Source organism: Anabrus simplex, chromosome 1 (genome assembly GCF_040414725.1).
Source record: "Anabrus simplex isolate iqAnaSimp1 chromosome 1, ASM4041472v1, whole genome shotgun sequence".
Lineage (NCBI taxonomy): Eukaryota > Metazoa > Arthropoda > Insecta > Orthoptera > Tettigoniidae > Anabrus > Anabrus simplex.
Window position 1 is genome coordinate 344,214,600 of NC_090265.1, and position 18,062 is coordinate 344,232,661.

Genomic DNA, 18,062 nt, shown 5'->3' on the forward strand with positions numbered 1-18,062 from the left:
ATGTGGCATTATGTAAGACTTGTGCATTCCTATTGTTGGTTTTGAAAACTACTTTTACATTGTGCTTTTTAAAGATGTTGGTGACTTTGTAAATTTGTTCGTTGAACGTAAAGATAGAAAGGGAGGAGTTGTTTTGTTTATCTTTTTTTAAAGTGGTAGAGGGGCGATATTTATATTTATTGATTATTTTTTTAATAAAGATGACTATTTTTTCAATTAAGAAACTGTTGTGTCCAAATATCGCCCCTCTAACACTTTGAAAAAAGATAAACAAGACAACTCCTCCCTTTCTATCTTTACGTTCAACGAACAAATTTACAAAGTCACCAACATCTTTAAAAAGCACAATGTAAATGTAGTTTTCAAAACCAACAATAGGAATGCACAAGTCTTACATAATGCCACATCCTAAAAGTAGTTCAATAGTTTTTCAAAATCAGGAGTATACAGGATTATTTGCAACAGTTGTAATTCTTCTTAAGTCTGACAGACAGGGAGAAATTTTTATATAAGGTACTCAGAACATGTCAGTGCCCTGAAGTACAATAAATTTTCAGCTTTAGGGCAGCATATGCATGATTATAATCACAAATTCACCGACATAAAACAAGATATGAAAATTCTCAAAATCATGAACAAAGGACCCCTCAACATTACTGAAAGCTGCTTCATATATATGGATCAGTATTTTAACCCAAATCATGATCTTAATGACATTTCAGAAAAGCCAAATATCCTATTTGACTTTCTAATTCCCATTTTTAGAAACATCAAACCAACAAGTCATAATTCAGTTTTTCATAATATTCACAGCACTTTTCCCCAGCAGCCATCTCTTTTCCCACATCCTGCGGCCCCGCCTTAATCCCCCCCACTCCTTTCCCGAACCTCTCCCCTTGTCACACCTCTCTCTCTTTGCCCCGCACCTTCGTTATCCTTTGAATCTCACAACCGTTAGTATGAGGCACACAACAATAGGCCACGTATCGCACGCCGCAACGAGAGGTAAATCTCATATAACCTGTGCCGTTTCACTAACACGCTCTCTCCTTCAATTCATTCATTTTATCTAATTTTATCCATCATGTATTCAGGTTAACTTCATGGACACCACAATGAATTGCGAATTTATACCAGCCACAAATTAAGAATGTGTCAGCTTTGACCATATCTTCATGTGCTGTCCTGACAATGTCCAGCAGCATTTCAGCAAGATTTTAACAAGCACTACAGGAGCATTTCATTTTATTTACGGTGGTTGATGTGGAAACACCATCTAGCAGTTCTGTGTCAGCTGGTGGTTATTTACAGTGGTGTCCAGTGGCTTTGCATACTGCTAACACCACTCGAGTAAATTTGGTGATTGATGATCTGACTACAGAATCAACATTTACCAGTTCCCGTTTTGCAAATGAAATTGTAATGACTAGCAGTGATGGAACTAACAATCCTATGAATATTAATGCAAGAAAGAGTCTGGATGATGGAGCATACTCCAGATGCTAAGAATTTAGAGCCTAATTAATTTTTAATGTATTACACATGGTTCATCCCAGATTTTAATGTCAATTGTGTTTTTGTACATTTGTTTGGTTATTAGATGTATTGCATTAAGGTGGAAGATGGCCAGCTAAGGCCAAAACTAGTCTCTAGTTCAGTAATGTAATTCAATAATATTGCATATTGTAACGTGTTGGCGGGGTAGTTAAATAAATAAATGCGTACAGCACCTGGTAGCAACCTATTTCTAAGATTTATTAACTAAGCACTACAACTACAGATTTACACACATACAGACGATAGCCGAGCCACAAGTTACACACGTACACGGTTACACACTTACACACTTACACGGTTCGTGCTCTCTCTCTTAGTTTCTCTTATGTTCCATCTACAATGACACACATACACACACAGACGATTATTTACAGTACACTCTCTCAGCCACTCAGTCACACTCAGCACTGTCACGGTCGTCAGCCTCGCAGGTCGGGATAGTATTCACTGTTCACTCAACCCGTTGAACTCCGCAGTCTTCCACGTCGGCACCCAGTGCTCTCTTCGCGCTACTCCAGAACACCCAAGGTTCTTCTCCCGTAGCCGGTCCCAAGAGATACACACGCACGACGTCAACGAGACAGGAACGAGTCCTCCGCTCCCACAGGCAGATACTCCATTTAGGCTGACACCTCAGCCTGACTGCGCTCACTCCTCACCATCACACTCTGAACAATTCTCACTGACTAGCTCTCACTGACTCGCTGACTGTAGGCAAGTAACTGCTCTTTTATACCTGCGCCAGCCCTTCTGGAATAGTCCGGATGTTCAATGGATCGAGGTACCTCGCGAAATAGAAGACTCCAGATTAGTCTTCCAGTCGTTTCCATAGTTCGCTGCGGTGCAACCGCAGATAGAAGTGAGAAGGGCTGGCCCAGCGCTTGAGTGTTGCTCGCGGATTGGCGCGCTCGAGCGTAAGGGGGTGGGGCGATGGGTGACGGCCCCGGCGCGTAGTGAGTTAGCATGGCGGACTCGACAACCATTACATATTATAGTATTGAAAAGGTGGACCATTACAACATTAATTTAATAATTATTATTGTGATCACAATTCAATACGGATCAAAACCATGAAGTTTATATCCTTTGACATACATTAGCCATCCACATTGGTGACCCTAATATGATCTGACATTTTGTGATATAGTTTTTCACTATAACGTCAGTGTTTTTCACACGATATTGGCCGCCTTTGCTATAGAGCAATTACAATAACTACAGCAATTACAAGAGCAAAATCACCTACTACAAGAACAACAGCAGCAGCAGCAGCAGCAGCAGCGAATGCCACAATCTTCACCTGTTCAGGTTAGTATTGTAGTGAACTGTATTGGAGTTAAGTTACCTGTTTTCTGGCCAGACAAACTGGCGTTATACTTCACTCAGGTGGAAGTGCAGTTCAGTGTATCTGGTATCATACAAGATGCAACAAAGTACGCGTACGTTGTTTCCCAACTGGACAGTCGCTATGCCGTGGAAGTTGAAGATATTGTCACCTACCCTGTGGCACAAAATGCATGCGCATGCTTGTGTACCGAACTCATTCAGTGTCTTTCCCTATCAGAAGAGCAACACATTCGTCAACTGCTCATGAGAGAAGAGCCTGACAACCATAAGCCATTCCAGTTCTTACGACACCTTAGATCCCTCATGGGTAGCACACAAGTGCAAGCCTGTTTACAAACGCAAAGTGAGATTCCATTAGATAAACTTGCCGACCTGGCTGACAAAATTCTTGAGGTTTTACCCGTGTCCTTACCCGCCACTCTTCATGCCATGAACACACTGCCAGTTAATGAGGTGAGCCAGCTTGCGAAGAGGATAGGTGAACTCTCACACCAAATGGCAACACTGCAAACGTCCTTTTGCACTTGCTCTCGTTCCTGGGATTGGCCATGCTGTCTTAGCAACAGCCGCAGGTCTTCTCCGACAGCTGCTGCACAGGGTGTCTGCGCTACCATCACCGTTTCCGTGAAGAGGTTCAGAAATGTGAATCACCTTGTAGCTTCCAATCAAACTCAAACGGCAACCAGTGACAGCGGTAAATGTTTGCCCAACAGATGGAAGCCGCCTCTTGATCGCAGATAAGAACAGCAAACTTGGATTTCTTATCAGCACTGAGTCTGTTTTTTGTTGCTTCCTGCATCATTTTCTCAAGGGGCGTTGCCATCAGACCCGTTACGAACTCGCCGCCACTAAGAATTCCACAATCTACACATAGAAAATTTTGCATTTGAAACAACCTCGGACTTCAGTGAGAACTTTCATGGGAATTTGTTAATGCTGATGTCACACTTCCTATCATAGGATCAGACGTCCTTGCCTATTACCACCTTCTGCCACACTGTCGTAATAGACGCTTGGTCGACGGTATTACAGGCTTATCATTGAACGTCCAACCTGTGAACCCTCTACAGCCCAGTGTGAAGGCTCTACAGACTACGTTTCAAGAAATCGTAAAGGAATTTCCTGACCTCACTTCTCCATCTGGAGCTCATATTAAAATTAATTTCATCATGGTCCATGTTGACGATTTATCACTATTAACAAAAATGGGTAGGTCCACCCCACCTATTCAATACCTTAAATTATATTATATTAAATTATATTGACCATTCTATTGGGCAATCATAAGCCTTAATCACTAATGGAAAAGACATTGTATGTAATTTACAATCACCAGAACCCGATATATCACATTGGTATGTCTTGACTCATTGATACAACATGCTATGATCATACATGAGTCTATTTAAACTTACATCACTTGTACATGTGAATCACTTGTTCTTGTAGGAAAACTATAGTCTTGTAGAAGTAATATTTTTTAATAAATATTATCATCTGTCCTCCAGTGACGGTGATCATGAAGGGCCGGAATACATAACTTACAGTATGTAGTTATAATAATGAGATCATATCTTTTCTGGAAAATTCATCGTAAGGAGATTACTATTTAATGTATATATGAAACTGTATAATTTGCAGAGACTCTGTTATGATCTTTAATAAGATTTTCTCTGTCGTAAAAAGGAATTATTAAATTTTGAAGGATAGTTGCTGTGTTCTTCGGCAGGGTACTTCTGGATACAAACAGGAGGCCTCTTACAACCCATTGACAAAGAGGAATATTAAATTTAACTGATAGATATGGCAGGCATGGTGTATAAATTGCTTGTTTTTGCAGATTAATATCCTGGGCTTGTTGCAGCTCCCTCTCGAAGCAAATGTTAGGATCTAACATCATCACTTTATTCTCTTTCTTTAAGATAACACAATGACACATTCAAAATATATTCTTCCAACATACGATTTTTATGATGTCGTTTGGTGTAGTTCAACCTTCTTCCAGAATAGGTGCACTAGTTTGATAATATGAGATATGTATAATAAAGTTGTAATATATGTTTCAATATCAATCAATATCAATCAATACTGATCTGCATTTAGGGCAGTCGCCCAGGTGGCAGATTCCCTATCTGTTGCTTTCCTAGCCTTTTCCGAAATGATTTCAAAGAAATTGGAAATTTATTGAACATCTCCCTTGGTAAGTCATTCCAATCCCTAACTCCCCTTCCTATAAATGAATATTTGCCCCAGTTTGTCCTCTTGAATTCCAACTTTATCTTCATATTGTGATCTTTCCTACTTTTATAAACGCCTTTCAAACTTATTCGTCTACTAATGTCATTCCACGCCATCTCTCCGCTGGCAGCTCGGAACATACCACTTAGTCGAGCAGCTCTTCTTCTTTCTCTCAATTCTTCCCAACCCAAACATTGCAACATTTTTGTAACGCTACTCTTTTGTCGGAAATCACTCAAAACAAATCGAGCTGCTTTTCTTTGGATTTTTTCCAGTTCTTGAATCAGGTAATCCTGGTGAGGGTCCCATACACTGGAACCATACTCTAGTAGGGGTCTTACCAGAGACTTATATGCCCTCTCCTTTACATCCTTACTACTTGATATATGATGTAAACATCACAAGGGCTAAGATAACACAATAACTATATTAAAAATGTATCATTTGGATATATGAATTTGTTGTGATGTCCTTTGATGCAGTTAAACTTTCATTTTAGGATAGGTGTATAAGGTAAACAATATATGAGAAGTGCATAACAGAGATCAAACTTTATATTATGGATAGTTTTATTATAAAGTCCATGGCCAACTGGTATAATTGAAGTTGCAAGGTTGGTCTATATGTGAAAATATGAAGTATAATTTTGTAATATTTATGGGGATATTTACAGTATGAATGTGTGGCCTTCTGATCTGGTGGATTGATTTGTTAAATTATTCTGTATAAATTTTAATGTTTGGAAGGAAAAAAAGAAAAGAAAAACGTTAAATTGGAAATGAAATAACAGATTATTATGTAATTATATGAGATTTATCTGTAGGTGTTTTGTGAAGATGTTTAATACCAATACTAGACTGATCGTTCATTAGGTATAAAGGAATGGCTTATGATGGTGGAGAGTGGGTGGGGAGGGTTAAATCCTCCATGTTGTATTTATTTTCTTAGAAAACTGCGCTTCAGTAATTCCTACACAATGGTTTGACTGATATATTGATACAATTTATTTTAAATATGAAGATTTCTGCTTTTGGGACTCTGGTTACTGTGACTTTTCAAACAAAACAGGAAAACATTTAATAATTGACACAAATGAAGCCTGGACCTCTCAACCAGTTTCTTCTTCAGTGCTGCTGTCCATCCTAGAATGACGATGAAGATGAGAGGTTTTAAACCTTCTTGACTGCCATTTGGTTTTGTCTATGCTTACATAGCTCCAGTTAGAAGTCATAAAGTACAGTTACGCTGACGTCATAAGTCAGCAGTAGCTAAGCGATAGCTCAAGTCAGAGAGCAAAGTATCTGAAGTTGCAGGCAACTTTTATTCATATGAAATGGAGCAATTGCTCATTAAAGTGGTCCACTTCTCTACTACTCCTGAGAAGTTACTCACTTTTATTCGTACGACCCAATGTTAATAACAAACTCAAGATTCCAAGTGTTCTTGTCCCAGCTGAGTATGAATGTACCCAAAATGGTTGAAAGCATTCTGACATAATTAATTTACTGTTGACAACAGTGAAGTAGGATAGTTAATTGTAATTTATATTTCATGGCAGAGATGGAGTCAAATTTGTGATTTTAGATATGTCTGAGAGTGACTTAATATACACGGAGACTCTGATGCAGCGTGGCAAGGAGAACTACCAGGACAAAGAAATAGTGATCCTTGGAGGAGGAGATGGTGCACTACTATGGGAGCTACTCAAGGAGAAACCAAAATTTGTAACCATGATTGAGGTTAGTTTGTAGATTTTATCCAATAATATCCCTTGTGTGAATATGACTCGATTGAGAAAAATATTACCCAAATTTGTATGTACTCTGTGGTGACTATGTTAGTCCGCATTACTTTCATCAGTATGGATTATTAAGTTACCCAATTATTATGTAATGTTGTCTAATCTGAAACTTTGCTGATTGAGTTGATGGATATAATTATTTCCTTTTGCATATCAGTTTCTGGTACTTTCCTGTTCTCAGATTGATGAGCAGGTGATGGAGGCTTGTAGAAAGTACCTTCGTAGCTGCTGTGGGACATGCCTTGATAATTATAATGGCGAGAATTATCAGGTAACATATACAAATTCAGAATTATTACATTTTTCATGGTGTTGTTATAGAACATGTTACGTACCTCTTTTACATGAAAGAAGAGCAGCTGACAGGCATACATATGATTTTGAAAGAAAAAAGTTAAGGCACTACCTGTGAGTGGAATTTGAGCCTTAAGAAATGTTCTGACTTCTGATACTAAATATATGTTCAGTCAGTGAAAATATTTCAGAATTTGCTTACTGAATGTCCTGTTCATGTTGGTAGTGTATGAAAGGTTTCACTGATTAAGCCAAGTAGTATCAATATTTTTAGCAGTCATGAAATAGTAGTGTGTTCAAAAATACATGTCAGACCTTCTCTGTGTGCCTGAAATTAAATATATAAATATACAGTAAAACCTCGTTAATTCAAAGTTGTTGGGACTCAAAAATTGGACTTCGAATTACGTGATTTCGAATTAACCGCCAGTTTGTAATTTAGAAGTGCCAACCCTTGCCGCATTACAAAATATTCTAAGGCCCGTTACTGCATGCAGTTAACCTCAATTCACAGTTTAAATCTTTCAAATGCAATGGAAAAAAAAAAAACCTATTTCCAAAATGTATCCAAGAAGATGCATTTACAGTATTCAAATAATGCACTTGGATAACTCACTGACAAACATAACCTCATGCAATGAAAGAAAGAAAGAAAGAAAGAAAGAAAGAAAGAAAGAAAGAAAGAAAGAAAGAAAGAAAAAAAAGAAGCACATTCAAAGGCAAGGAGAAATCTATGCTGGCTCCCATGTGCAAGTGCTTTATTCACAGGATTACTGTAGCCTACTGTATGCATCTTAGATGCCTTGTACTTATACAGAAAATACCCGATGCCCTTAAAACATCATGCTAATCGAACTTTCCTGTGACTCTATCCTTGTACGATTTCCCGCCATGGCACTTCTCTCGTACTTCGGAAATGTAAACACTTGCCACGACACAAAGTATTCTAAGACCCATCAATGCGTGCAATCACTTTGATTCACAGTTTAAACCTTTCAAATTCCATGGAAGAAAACTATTTCCATGGATCCAACAAAGTGCATTTACAATGTTCAAATAATGCACTTGGATAAATCACTGACAAACATAACCTCGCGCAACGAAAGAAAAAATCAAACAATTCTAAGACAAGGATAAATTATGCTGGTTTCCCTGTGCAAACTGCAAATGCATTATTTTTTGGATTACTGTACTGTTTGCATTTTTAGATGCCTCGTACTTTACGGAAAGTGCCAGACGCCCTTAAAACATTGTGGCTTATCAAACTTTTCTGTCATGAGGGGATAAAGTTTCTCGCTTCCGTGTGCATTGCAACACAGTACAATGAGCCCCACCCTTGTACAATTCCCTGGCTGGCACTTTCTCCTTTAAAACCATAAGACTATTTGGGCTCGGCATTAAAAGAAAGCAACGTGGTTTCATTGGCAATGACAATATTGTTCGGTGCCTACGAATTGATTATACGAGCCATGCTTTTTCGTCGACTGTCGGCATCGCCAGTGTTCGCGGATTCTGTTTTTCCACGCACTGCCTGCTGCATGACAGTACAGCGTTGAATACAACAGAATTCCGATTTCATTCAACTTCGCAATTATGAAGCAAACTGTAGACACACCGAAGTGAGTGTAAGTGCGGAAAGCTACCCCTCCACATTCCGGAACACGCGTTCTATCATGGTGCGGATAAATTTTGAATTTAAATTACTCTGTGACGTACTATTGTTTTAAAATGTAAAGGCAGTTTCGAATTAAAAGCCTGAATTTCGGTAATGGGGCCGACATTGTACTTCGAATTACGAATTATCTGTATTTTGAATTAAACAATATAGATAACATGCAAAACCGTATCTCATGTTTCCGGGAACAAGAAATTCTTCAAATTGGGCGGGATTTTGAATGAACTGATTTTTTCTACTGTGTTAAATTTTTTATTTATCATACATGGTGATGCAAGTGTGTAATGGACTAGTATAACTCGGAAGCAATTCTCTAAATCCAGGGGTAAATAATGAAAATATTGAGCTCGATTAGTAGGTGGTGGTGTTATTATTATTATTATTATTATTATTATTATTATTATTATTATTATTATTATTATTATTATTATTATGGCTTGTGAGGTGTGGCTATATACTCTGGTATTTTGATCTATGAAGTTGTTTACATTTATTATTATCTACGTTGTCATGTACGACAGGTTGTCAGTACGGACTTTATTTGGTATAAATCGTGGTCGTATAATTTATTATTGGTGTGTTGTATGATCTGTCTTATGTAACAGAACATGTGAGGTTATGTCACGATACTTCTGCTGTATGTTTATTTTTATGACTATTTAATGTAAGAACACATAATTAATAGTATATAATTTATTATTACCTGTAAATATGATGTATAAATCCGATGTAATGTTGTGCAACATGAATCGTATGAGTTGTGCAACTCTAGGATAAGAGTCTTTGTCCTGTTGTCACTCGAGTTTTACAGAATGTTCTGTTCATTTGTATATAGGTTGTTGGAGACTTGAGAAGATATGAGAAAGTATGTTGTGTCATACTTTTCTGGAAACCTGGCCAGGCAATGTATATAAAGGACAATCTTGGGTTGTTTAGTTGAATTGTTAGTGAGAGTCGTTAGTCGAGTTAAGAATGTGAGCTCGTGATCTTGTCAAGTGTTCCGTAGTTGGTTGCCATGCTAATGTGGCAGTTGATAGAGTTCAAGATAGTAGTTCATTTGATATGCAACTATTAATGTGTGTATAAATTTTAAATAAAACAATCTGCACAATTGAAAGCAACTCGTGTGTGCGTCTTTGTGAATACGATAAGTGGTGACCTTGACAGGACATGAGAATAATTTTCAGTAGTGAATAAGAGTGTAAGTGAAAATCGGAATAAAATGAAAGTGACATTGAAATTTATAAGTCTGTAAAACAACTTCAAGACAAACTCGCAGAACGAAATCTTTCGATGAACAGCAGTAAGAGATAATTGAAGACACGGCTATGAGAAGACCTCACTAAAAACAAAGATCCCAAAAGGTTTTTCATCGAGGTGGATGAACAACTGGACTCGTCATCGGAAGATGAGGTAAATATGACCACAATGTGTTCCAACATAATGAGCATGATACAGACACTCAATAGCAAGATCTCCAAAGGTAATTCCGCCTTAACAGACCAGATTTCCGAACAAATTTCGAAGGTGGATGACAAGATTTCTCAAGCTGATACAGTTTTAACCAGACAAATATCTCAAGTGTACACGCAGGTTTACAAAGAACAGTACCTAGAATCAAAAATTTCAACTGTAGATGATACAGAGATGCCAACTATTACGATTCAATCGTAATAATTACGAATTACCCATCATTATTACACCTTTACAAATGACGCACCACAAATTACGATTTTTTGTTTTTTAAATGTAAGTGTATGAAGTGTTCAAAAAGATACACAAGGAATGCCATTTCATCTTGAAGTCTCAGAATATTATTTTCGGATTTCTCAGTAATCCTCGTTTAAGAATATTTAGAGTTTCATGCGCCGAACGCAGTGTCCCCTTCCAGTATCGGAAAAAGCAGCCACCTGTGAAGTGGTATACACTGACTGACAGAGCAAATGCAACACCAAGAAGGAGTGGTTCGAAAGGGATGAAAGTTGGGGAAAAAACAGAGACGGCACGGACGAATAATTGATGTTTATTTCAAACCGATATGCAGGTTACACAATGCGCGCGGCATCGACTCAGTAGGATGTAGGACCACCGCGAGCGGCGATGCACGCAGAAACACGTCGAGGTACAGAGTCAATAAGAGTGCGGATGGTGTCCTGAGGGATGGTTCTCCATTCTCTGTCAACCATTTGCCACAGTTGGTCGTCCGTACGAGGCTGGGGCAGAGTTTGCAAACGGCGTCCAATAAGATCCCACACGTGTTCGATTGGTGAGAGATCCGGAGAGTACGCTGGCCATGGAAGCATCTGTACACCTCGTAGAGCCTGTTGGGAGATGCGAGCAGTGTGTGGGCGGGCATTATCCTGCTGAAACAGAGCATTGGGCAGCCCCTGAAGGTTTCAGATGTACAAGATGTTCTTGAATATTCTTGCTGTAGATTAAGATGTCGTTGAGATACACTTGGCAGAAATCTCCAATATATCCTGAGAATACCTTATCCATCCGTTGCATGAAGGTTGCAGAAGCATTCTTCAGTACAAAAGGCATTATTCTAAACTGGTACAATCCTCTCGGTGTCATGAAGGCGGTCAATGGCCTAGAACTTTCCTTGACCTCCACTTGCCAGTATCTGGAGTTGAGATCCAGTGTGCTAAAAATCCTAGATCCACTTACTTGTTTCAGTGAGTCTTTCAAGTCAGGCATGGGGTAAGCGTCACTAACGGTCTTCTCATTCAACTTGCTGAATTCCACACACTGTCGATACTCCCCATTCTTCTTCTTCTTCTTCTTCTTCTGCTTCTTCTTCTTCTTTTTCTTCTTCTTCTTCGGTAGGACAGTAGGAGAAGCCTAGCAGAATGTACAAGGTTCGATGAGACCTTGCCCTTCCATCTCTTGAATCTTCTGAATGACGAAGTTGCGCTTATCCGGGTTGATTGGATATGGGCATTGCTTGATGGGTGAGGAAGTGCTGCATTCAATGGTGTGCATTACAGTGGTAGTCCGTCCCATTTGATTGGTGATGACTTCTGAAAAGTCCTTTAAGGCATGTCTCAGCTCCTCTTCTTCACTGGGTTGAAGATGCGTTAACTGGATATCTCCCAGCTCTACGTCGACTTCCACATGATTGTGAGTCCGGAGATTTCCATCCTGCCAGGCGACCCTCAGATGTCTGCCTTTTCCCAAAAAGACTTCCTGAGCTGCATAGTCTAGCATCATCTTGTGAAAAAATGAAAACCTACAACCTGTTTTCCAGTCAGGGATGTAATGAATGAAGCAGATATAGGCTATTAGTATGATGGGGTTGCCACTCCCAAAGTGATTTATTAATGATTGATAGATGCTATGAAATGAGAATGGAGAGTGTTGCTGGAATGAAAGATGGCAGGGAAAACTGGAGTACCCAGAGAAAAACCTGTCTTGCCTCCGCTTTGTCCAGCACAAATCTCACATGGAGTAACCGGGATTTGAACCACGGTATCCAGCGGTGAGAGGCCGACACGCTGCCGTCTGAGCCATGGAGGATCCAGCATCACCTTGTATTCTACCAAAAAGTCATGACCTAATATAATGTCAGGTATTCGGTTCTGAATCACTGCAACGTTAACTACAACAGGAAGATCCATGCATTTAGCGATTAGGTTAGTCTGTCCTTGGATGGAACAGGTTACCCTGTCCGCTGCTCCCACCACCCTTCCGAAATGGTGAGACTTCATAGGCGGTAGTAATCTGGCAACAGTCCCATTTACGAATGTGTGACTTGCTTGGCTGTCAAGTATGGCTGAAAAATTCTCGTTGCCTATCCTCAATATGATAGCTGGGCGAGGTTGGTCTGTTCTGTTCAAAATCTGACCAATCCCTTTCCTACTTGTCCAGGGCTGCTTTTCTGTCGGGTCTTGAGGCACATTCTTGTTCCCGGTCCCATTTCCCCCTCGATCCAGAATGGGTCGGGTATTTGTTCTTCAGGTGTCCCGTTCTTCCACACTGGTAGCATTTCCTAACCAAGCTAGTCTCTTCCGTGGCTTTACTCTTGTGTTCTTCTTCCAACTGGGTAAGGATTCTACGCAGATCATCAAAGGATCTCGGTTGCAATAACTTCACTAGGAATCTAATCTTGTCATGGAGTAGCTCTACGATGTCTGGTAGGATCTTGTTCTCGTTTCCTTCAGGATGCAGCCGCTTGAAGAGCTGGTACTTCTGGAGGATGAACGTGCTAGCTCTCATGCCAGTGAGTTGTGCATCAGTCAGTAGCTTCCTTTTCACAGAGATCTTCACCCCTTCGGAATTAAACCTAGCAAGCAATACCCTCTTTAAGTCAGTCCAGTTTAAGCTCAAGCCCTTCAAGTTATTCCACCAAGTAGCAGCATGCCCCTTAACTGCGGTGTGACAAGTTGAACGAAGATGTCCTCCGGTAGATTAGTCCTTCCTAGTAGCCTGACCGATCCCTCGACGATGCTAGTCGGGTTCTCTTCCAGTCTCCCGTGGAATTCCAGAAGGCTCTCTTTAATCACCTTTGGGTCTAGGTGTCGTATATTGCTGGTTAGTTCTGAGGAGGCTGAAGGCGTGGTGATAGGTCCCGTTCGAATTAATATATCTTCCATCGCGTGAAGGATGGTCTCTCTCATATTCTGAACATCTGCCCCTCAACGGCAGAGATACGGCTTCCACAATTTGCCTCAAGGGCAGAAATCGATATCTCACTTGCACATCATTGAAAAATCAGTGAACAACATACAATTCAACCAAAAATAACATACTCAAAGATTGGCAATATAAACACTGTCTGATTCTTACCTGCTAGAGGAACAGGTGATCTGCAGTACCTATCTGAGTGGAGGTTGAAGGATCATTTCTTTTGTTCAGTACTGTAGTTGCCCCCTTAGCAGCTTGTAGTTCCTGTTTCGTAAAGGTACACTGGTGACAGGCTTTCTCTTTTGATATCATATGCATCTTCTGCTCTAACAGAGCACTTAACAGTTCGGTGTTCATATTAGCACGGAATTCAGTCTTATTCTTCCTCACCAAACTAAAAACTCTTTCCATCGGAGCATTGCTATGGGGTACTAGAAGAATAGCCATCATTAGTTTACTCAGTGAAGGGTACTTCCTCATACCTGAAGCATCACCGATCTTTGAAATTTTGAACCAAAGTCTTTCAGCCCTTTCATCCTTGTCAAAAGGGAATCCATCAAATTGGAAACAACTAAACTCAGTTTCCAAAGAATCAATTTCTTCTGATGACAGTATTTTAGGAAACCGGTCATTCATAAATTCTACTGATAAGAAACTCTTCGATTTCCTTTGGAGAACATCAGCAATTTCAGCATGCTCGAGAAACTTATCCCTAATTGGCCATTTGTTAACAATGTTTTTGTATAGAACAGTCTCACATCGGAATAAACGTTTTTCAATGTAGTTTCATCTAGAGAAACTGCCCTTATGTAAGCCCTTGTGTTTGCCCCAATGACCAACTCGCTGTCACTTTTCTGCAACTTTGCAGAACTAAATTTCACATCAAGCAAATTAGTATTGGACTCTGGAAAAGAGGATGCTCTCACAAAACGAACAATAAGGTCACTGAAAAATTCATTTAACTATGAGTGAAGTTTATGAATAAGCGGTGTCTCTTGTTGGAGGAATACATTTAAGGAGTTGAAAAGTGGAAGAACAGAACTGAGAAACAAAAGGTAAAGCTTAGTAGATGGATTTTCGAATTGTTCCTTGACTTTCAGAAATTTTGAGTTGGCCTTGTCAGAATCTGATTCACAGAAGAGCATTTTTAAAGGGTCCCACTGTTCTAAGACCCTTGATTACACAATATAGAAGAGATAACCACCTGGTAGAAATATATTTCAAAATTTTGTGTGGCTTTTCACCAGACTTCCTGGCATACCTTTAAAGCATTTTGCCTCTTTGAACTCTTCAGCAAATAGAAATAAACATGAATTAAAAACTGTTCAATTTTAACATTTACAAAAGCACTGCACCCCTTTTGAGCAGCTAAGTGCACAAGATGGCAAGCACAGCTTTGCACACGAATATTAGGATTTTCTTTACAAATGAAGGAGCTCACACCTTTGGAAACACCAGTCACAGTACTTGCATTATCACATGCAAAACCTACACAGTTATCCCACGGAATCCCCCTCTTCTTCAGCTCATCATCCAAAATACTGAATATTCCTTTGCCTGTATTGTCGCTGGATTCCCGAATTGTAAGAATTATCGTTGAAATTTGCGTAGATTCCTCATCGAAAAGCGTCACAACTAATGGTTAGAGCTTTTTGTCATTCACACCATTACTGCCGTCTGTTGCCAGGGCAAAGGGCTGGGACTTCATTAACTCTGTTACCTTTCCCTCAACTGTAGAAGCCAAAGTTTTAACTAGCGCTCCCGTTTTTTGTTCTCGCACAACCGTACTTAGAAGCTATTTTCGAATCGGGAAACATTTTCTTGAACAAACGTCCCGCGTGGTCACTGCAGGCTAAAGGCAAGTTGTATTCAACAAGAAAAGTCGTAGACAACAACTCCGCGTTTGTTACTAAGCTTTCATCTTCCGAGGATTTAGCAAAAAAGGTTAAATTTTTGTTTGTGTGCCTCAGCTTAACTGTATCCATATGAATTTTGCTAGCCACGTGTTTACGACAGTCCTCTCGCCCACCATGCGCAACTGAAAAATCGTGGCTACACACACTACAAAACATGTGTGAAGGAGATTTTGAGGAACGAAGTAAACAGGGCCATTCTTTCGAGTATTCCTCCCTGACTTTTTGAACGATTTTTGGTTTCTTACTAGCGTCACTGGTCACGGAAACTTCACCACACGTATTTTCCTGCACAAGAAATCGCTTCATTGTTTATTTCAAACTGTTCGCATTTGTCACACGCGATTCGTATATAAATACTAGAAGAGCAATATTTGTAAATTTGGCAACCTAAATTGCAATAAATACTTATTCAACAGTCACGCACACAGTATTCACAATGAAACTGAGTTTTCCACCACCGCCGCCACTTTGCTGCCAAAACAAAGACAAGAGAACTCAAATACTATTGTATAACTTTTTGCGCGTTAACTGCAATTTTACTTATCCTGGAAGCCTTAACCCTACATTATCCCGGTAAATTGAGAGTTGAGTGTAGCTTCTTCCACAGAATGCACACTGGGAATGACTCGTCATAACATAGTAATACATTCGTAATGACTCCGTAATGTCTTTGTGGTCTGCTCCGTAATCACTCCACAATCAAGGTTATTCAAATGGATAATGAACTTATCGCATGTGCATACGCATACATATACACAGTACTGCCATAATTTCTGCCAGTAAAATCTAAATGCGCTGTAGGGTATGCTAATTGTGAATGAAGACGCGTGGCAATGCTGTATGTCATCATCCACAAGGTCACCTTCACAACTCGGCTAGTAACTGGCTTGCAGTGTACCAACAGCTGGCAGCAATGAAAGATGGAGTGGGGAGTTATGAAATCGTATTGCTGTATTGGTGTTACTTTGTTGCAGAAAGCGAGCTAAGGAAACCTTTTCTACGCTGAAATCTCTCGGTGTCGGTGAAAGTTTGTGTTTTGGACAATAGCACAATTTAAACAAATGGGTGCAACTGCTGATCGTGTCAGATCTGGTCGTCCTAGGTGTGTACACAGAAAAGAAGTTGTGAATGCTGTTCGTGCAAGGTTCGACTCAATCCTTTGTGTAAACAAAGAATTTTGTCTTGTGAAATGAATATATCTCCACGAACTATGTCACATATTTTGAAAGATGATTTACATGTTGGTGCATATAAAAGATACACATGGCATTTACTAACTGAAAAATTAAAGGAGATACGCCGGGTTCGATAGCTGGCTTTGTTAATGACATAAGGGGAGAGGTAGTATCGTGATATCCTATTCACAGATGAAAAAATATTCACTGTGGAAGAGTTGTTTAACAAGCAAAATGATCGTGTGTACATACGGTCCTCCAAGGAAGCAAGAGAGAAAGTTCCATGTGTGTAGCACAGACATCACCCTGCTTCTGTCATGGTATGGTGGGCGGTTTCCTGGAGGGGAGCATCGGAGATTTATTTTTTTGAAGGTGAAGTAAAGACATTGTTGGAAAAGGTGATACCATGTATCAATTTGAAGCTGTTTGAAGGAAAATGGTGGATTTTTCAGCAGGGTAGCGTTTCTGCACACAATGATTGGCAGAGGTTGGCAACCACTGTCTCACGGTTCATCACTGCTGCTGACTGGCTTAGTGAAAGTCCGGACCTCAGTCCATTGGTTTATTCTCTGTGGCAGAAGCTCGAGACAATAGCATGTCAAAAATGGCACCGCAATATCGGAATGTTAAAAAATCAATCACGTCAGCTGTCAAAAAAATTCCACTGGGCACGATTCGTGCAGCAATTGATGAGTGGCCTCAATGTCTTTGCCGCTGTGTTGTCACTCATGGTGTTCATTTCAAATAAGAGTATGTTCCTTCTGTAGCATTTTTTGTGTGTATTCAGAATATATGTACATTAATGGGTTTGCATAGTTTTATTTAGTAGTTATATGCATTGAAAGTACTGACAGAACTTATGGCAGTACTATATATATAAATGCTTGCTCCACGTGGCTGTAACATCTGCAAAAGTCCACTGGTAGCAAGGCTATACCTCTCATCTCCAAGCATCTCTGTCAGCACAACCTCGTTCAATACCGGAGCCTGCGGATTTGCAGCTGATACGAAAGTTAGTATCTCGTGTTCATTCATGTTGATGAATTACAATATTCAGCCTATACTCCTTGGCTGTACCCTGGGTTTCCAAGCCACTTGTTGCAACACTTTCAACCTACTTCAACCATCTTTACTGATATAGTCACTGTTTCCCAAATTTTTACAAATATAAGGATATACATGTTCATTATTCCCTAACTACAAATTCTTCTTATAATATTATGTTCTTACAGCTTAATTTAAGAAACTTGCATGATATTCACTACAATCATATTACAAATTATTTTATAAATATTTCCTAACCTAAAATCAGGAGATTGTCATTTACAAACATTTCCTAACCTAAAATTGGGAGGTCGTACTTGTGTACGGTGACACCATTGTACTTAATGTTTTTTAATGGTAATCTAAGTACCCCCAATATATTTTGCTGG

At 39.6% G+C, this 18,062-nt stretch overlaps 1 protein-coding gene across 2 annotated transcripts in view; it reads left to right on the forward strand.

Annotated features, from left to right (window-relative positions):
• Sms (spermine synthase) overlaps nucleotides 1-18,062 on the forward strand; it is a 185,143-nt gene that overhangs the window by 82,752 nt on the left and 84,329 nt on the right. For both annotated transcript variants that reach the window (XM_067134867.2, XM_067134868.2), the window contains exons 6-7: nucleotides 6,727-6,881; nucleotides 7,125-7,214. In XM_067134867.2, coding sequence (XP_066990968.2) covers nucleotides 6,727-6,881; nucleotides 7,125-7,214 — 245 coding nt within the window. The remainder of the gene's footprint in view (nucleotides 1-6,726; nucleotides 6,882-7,124; nucleotides 7,215-18,062) is intronic.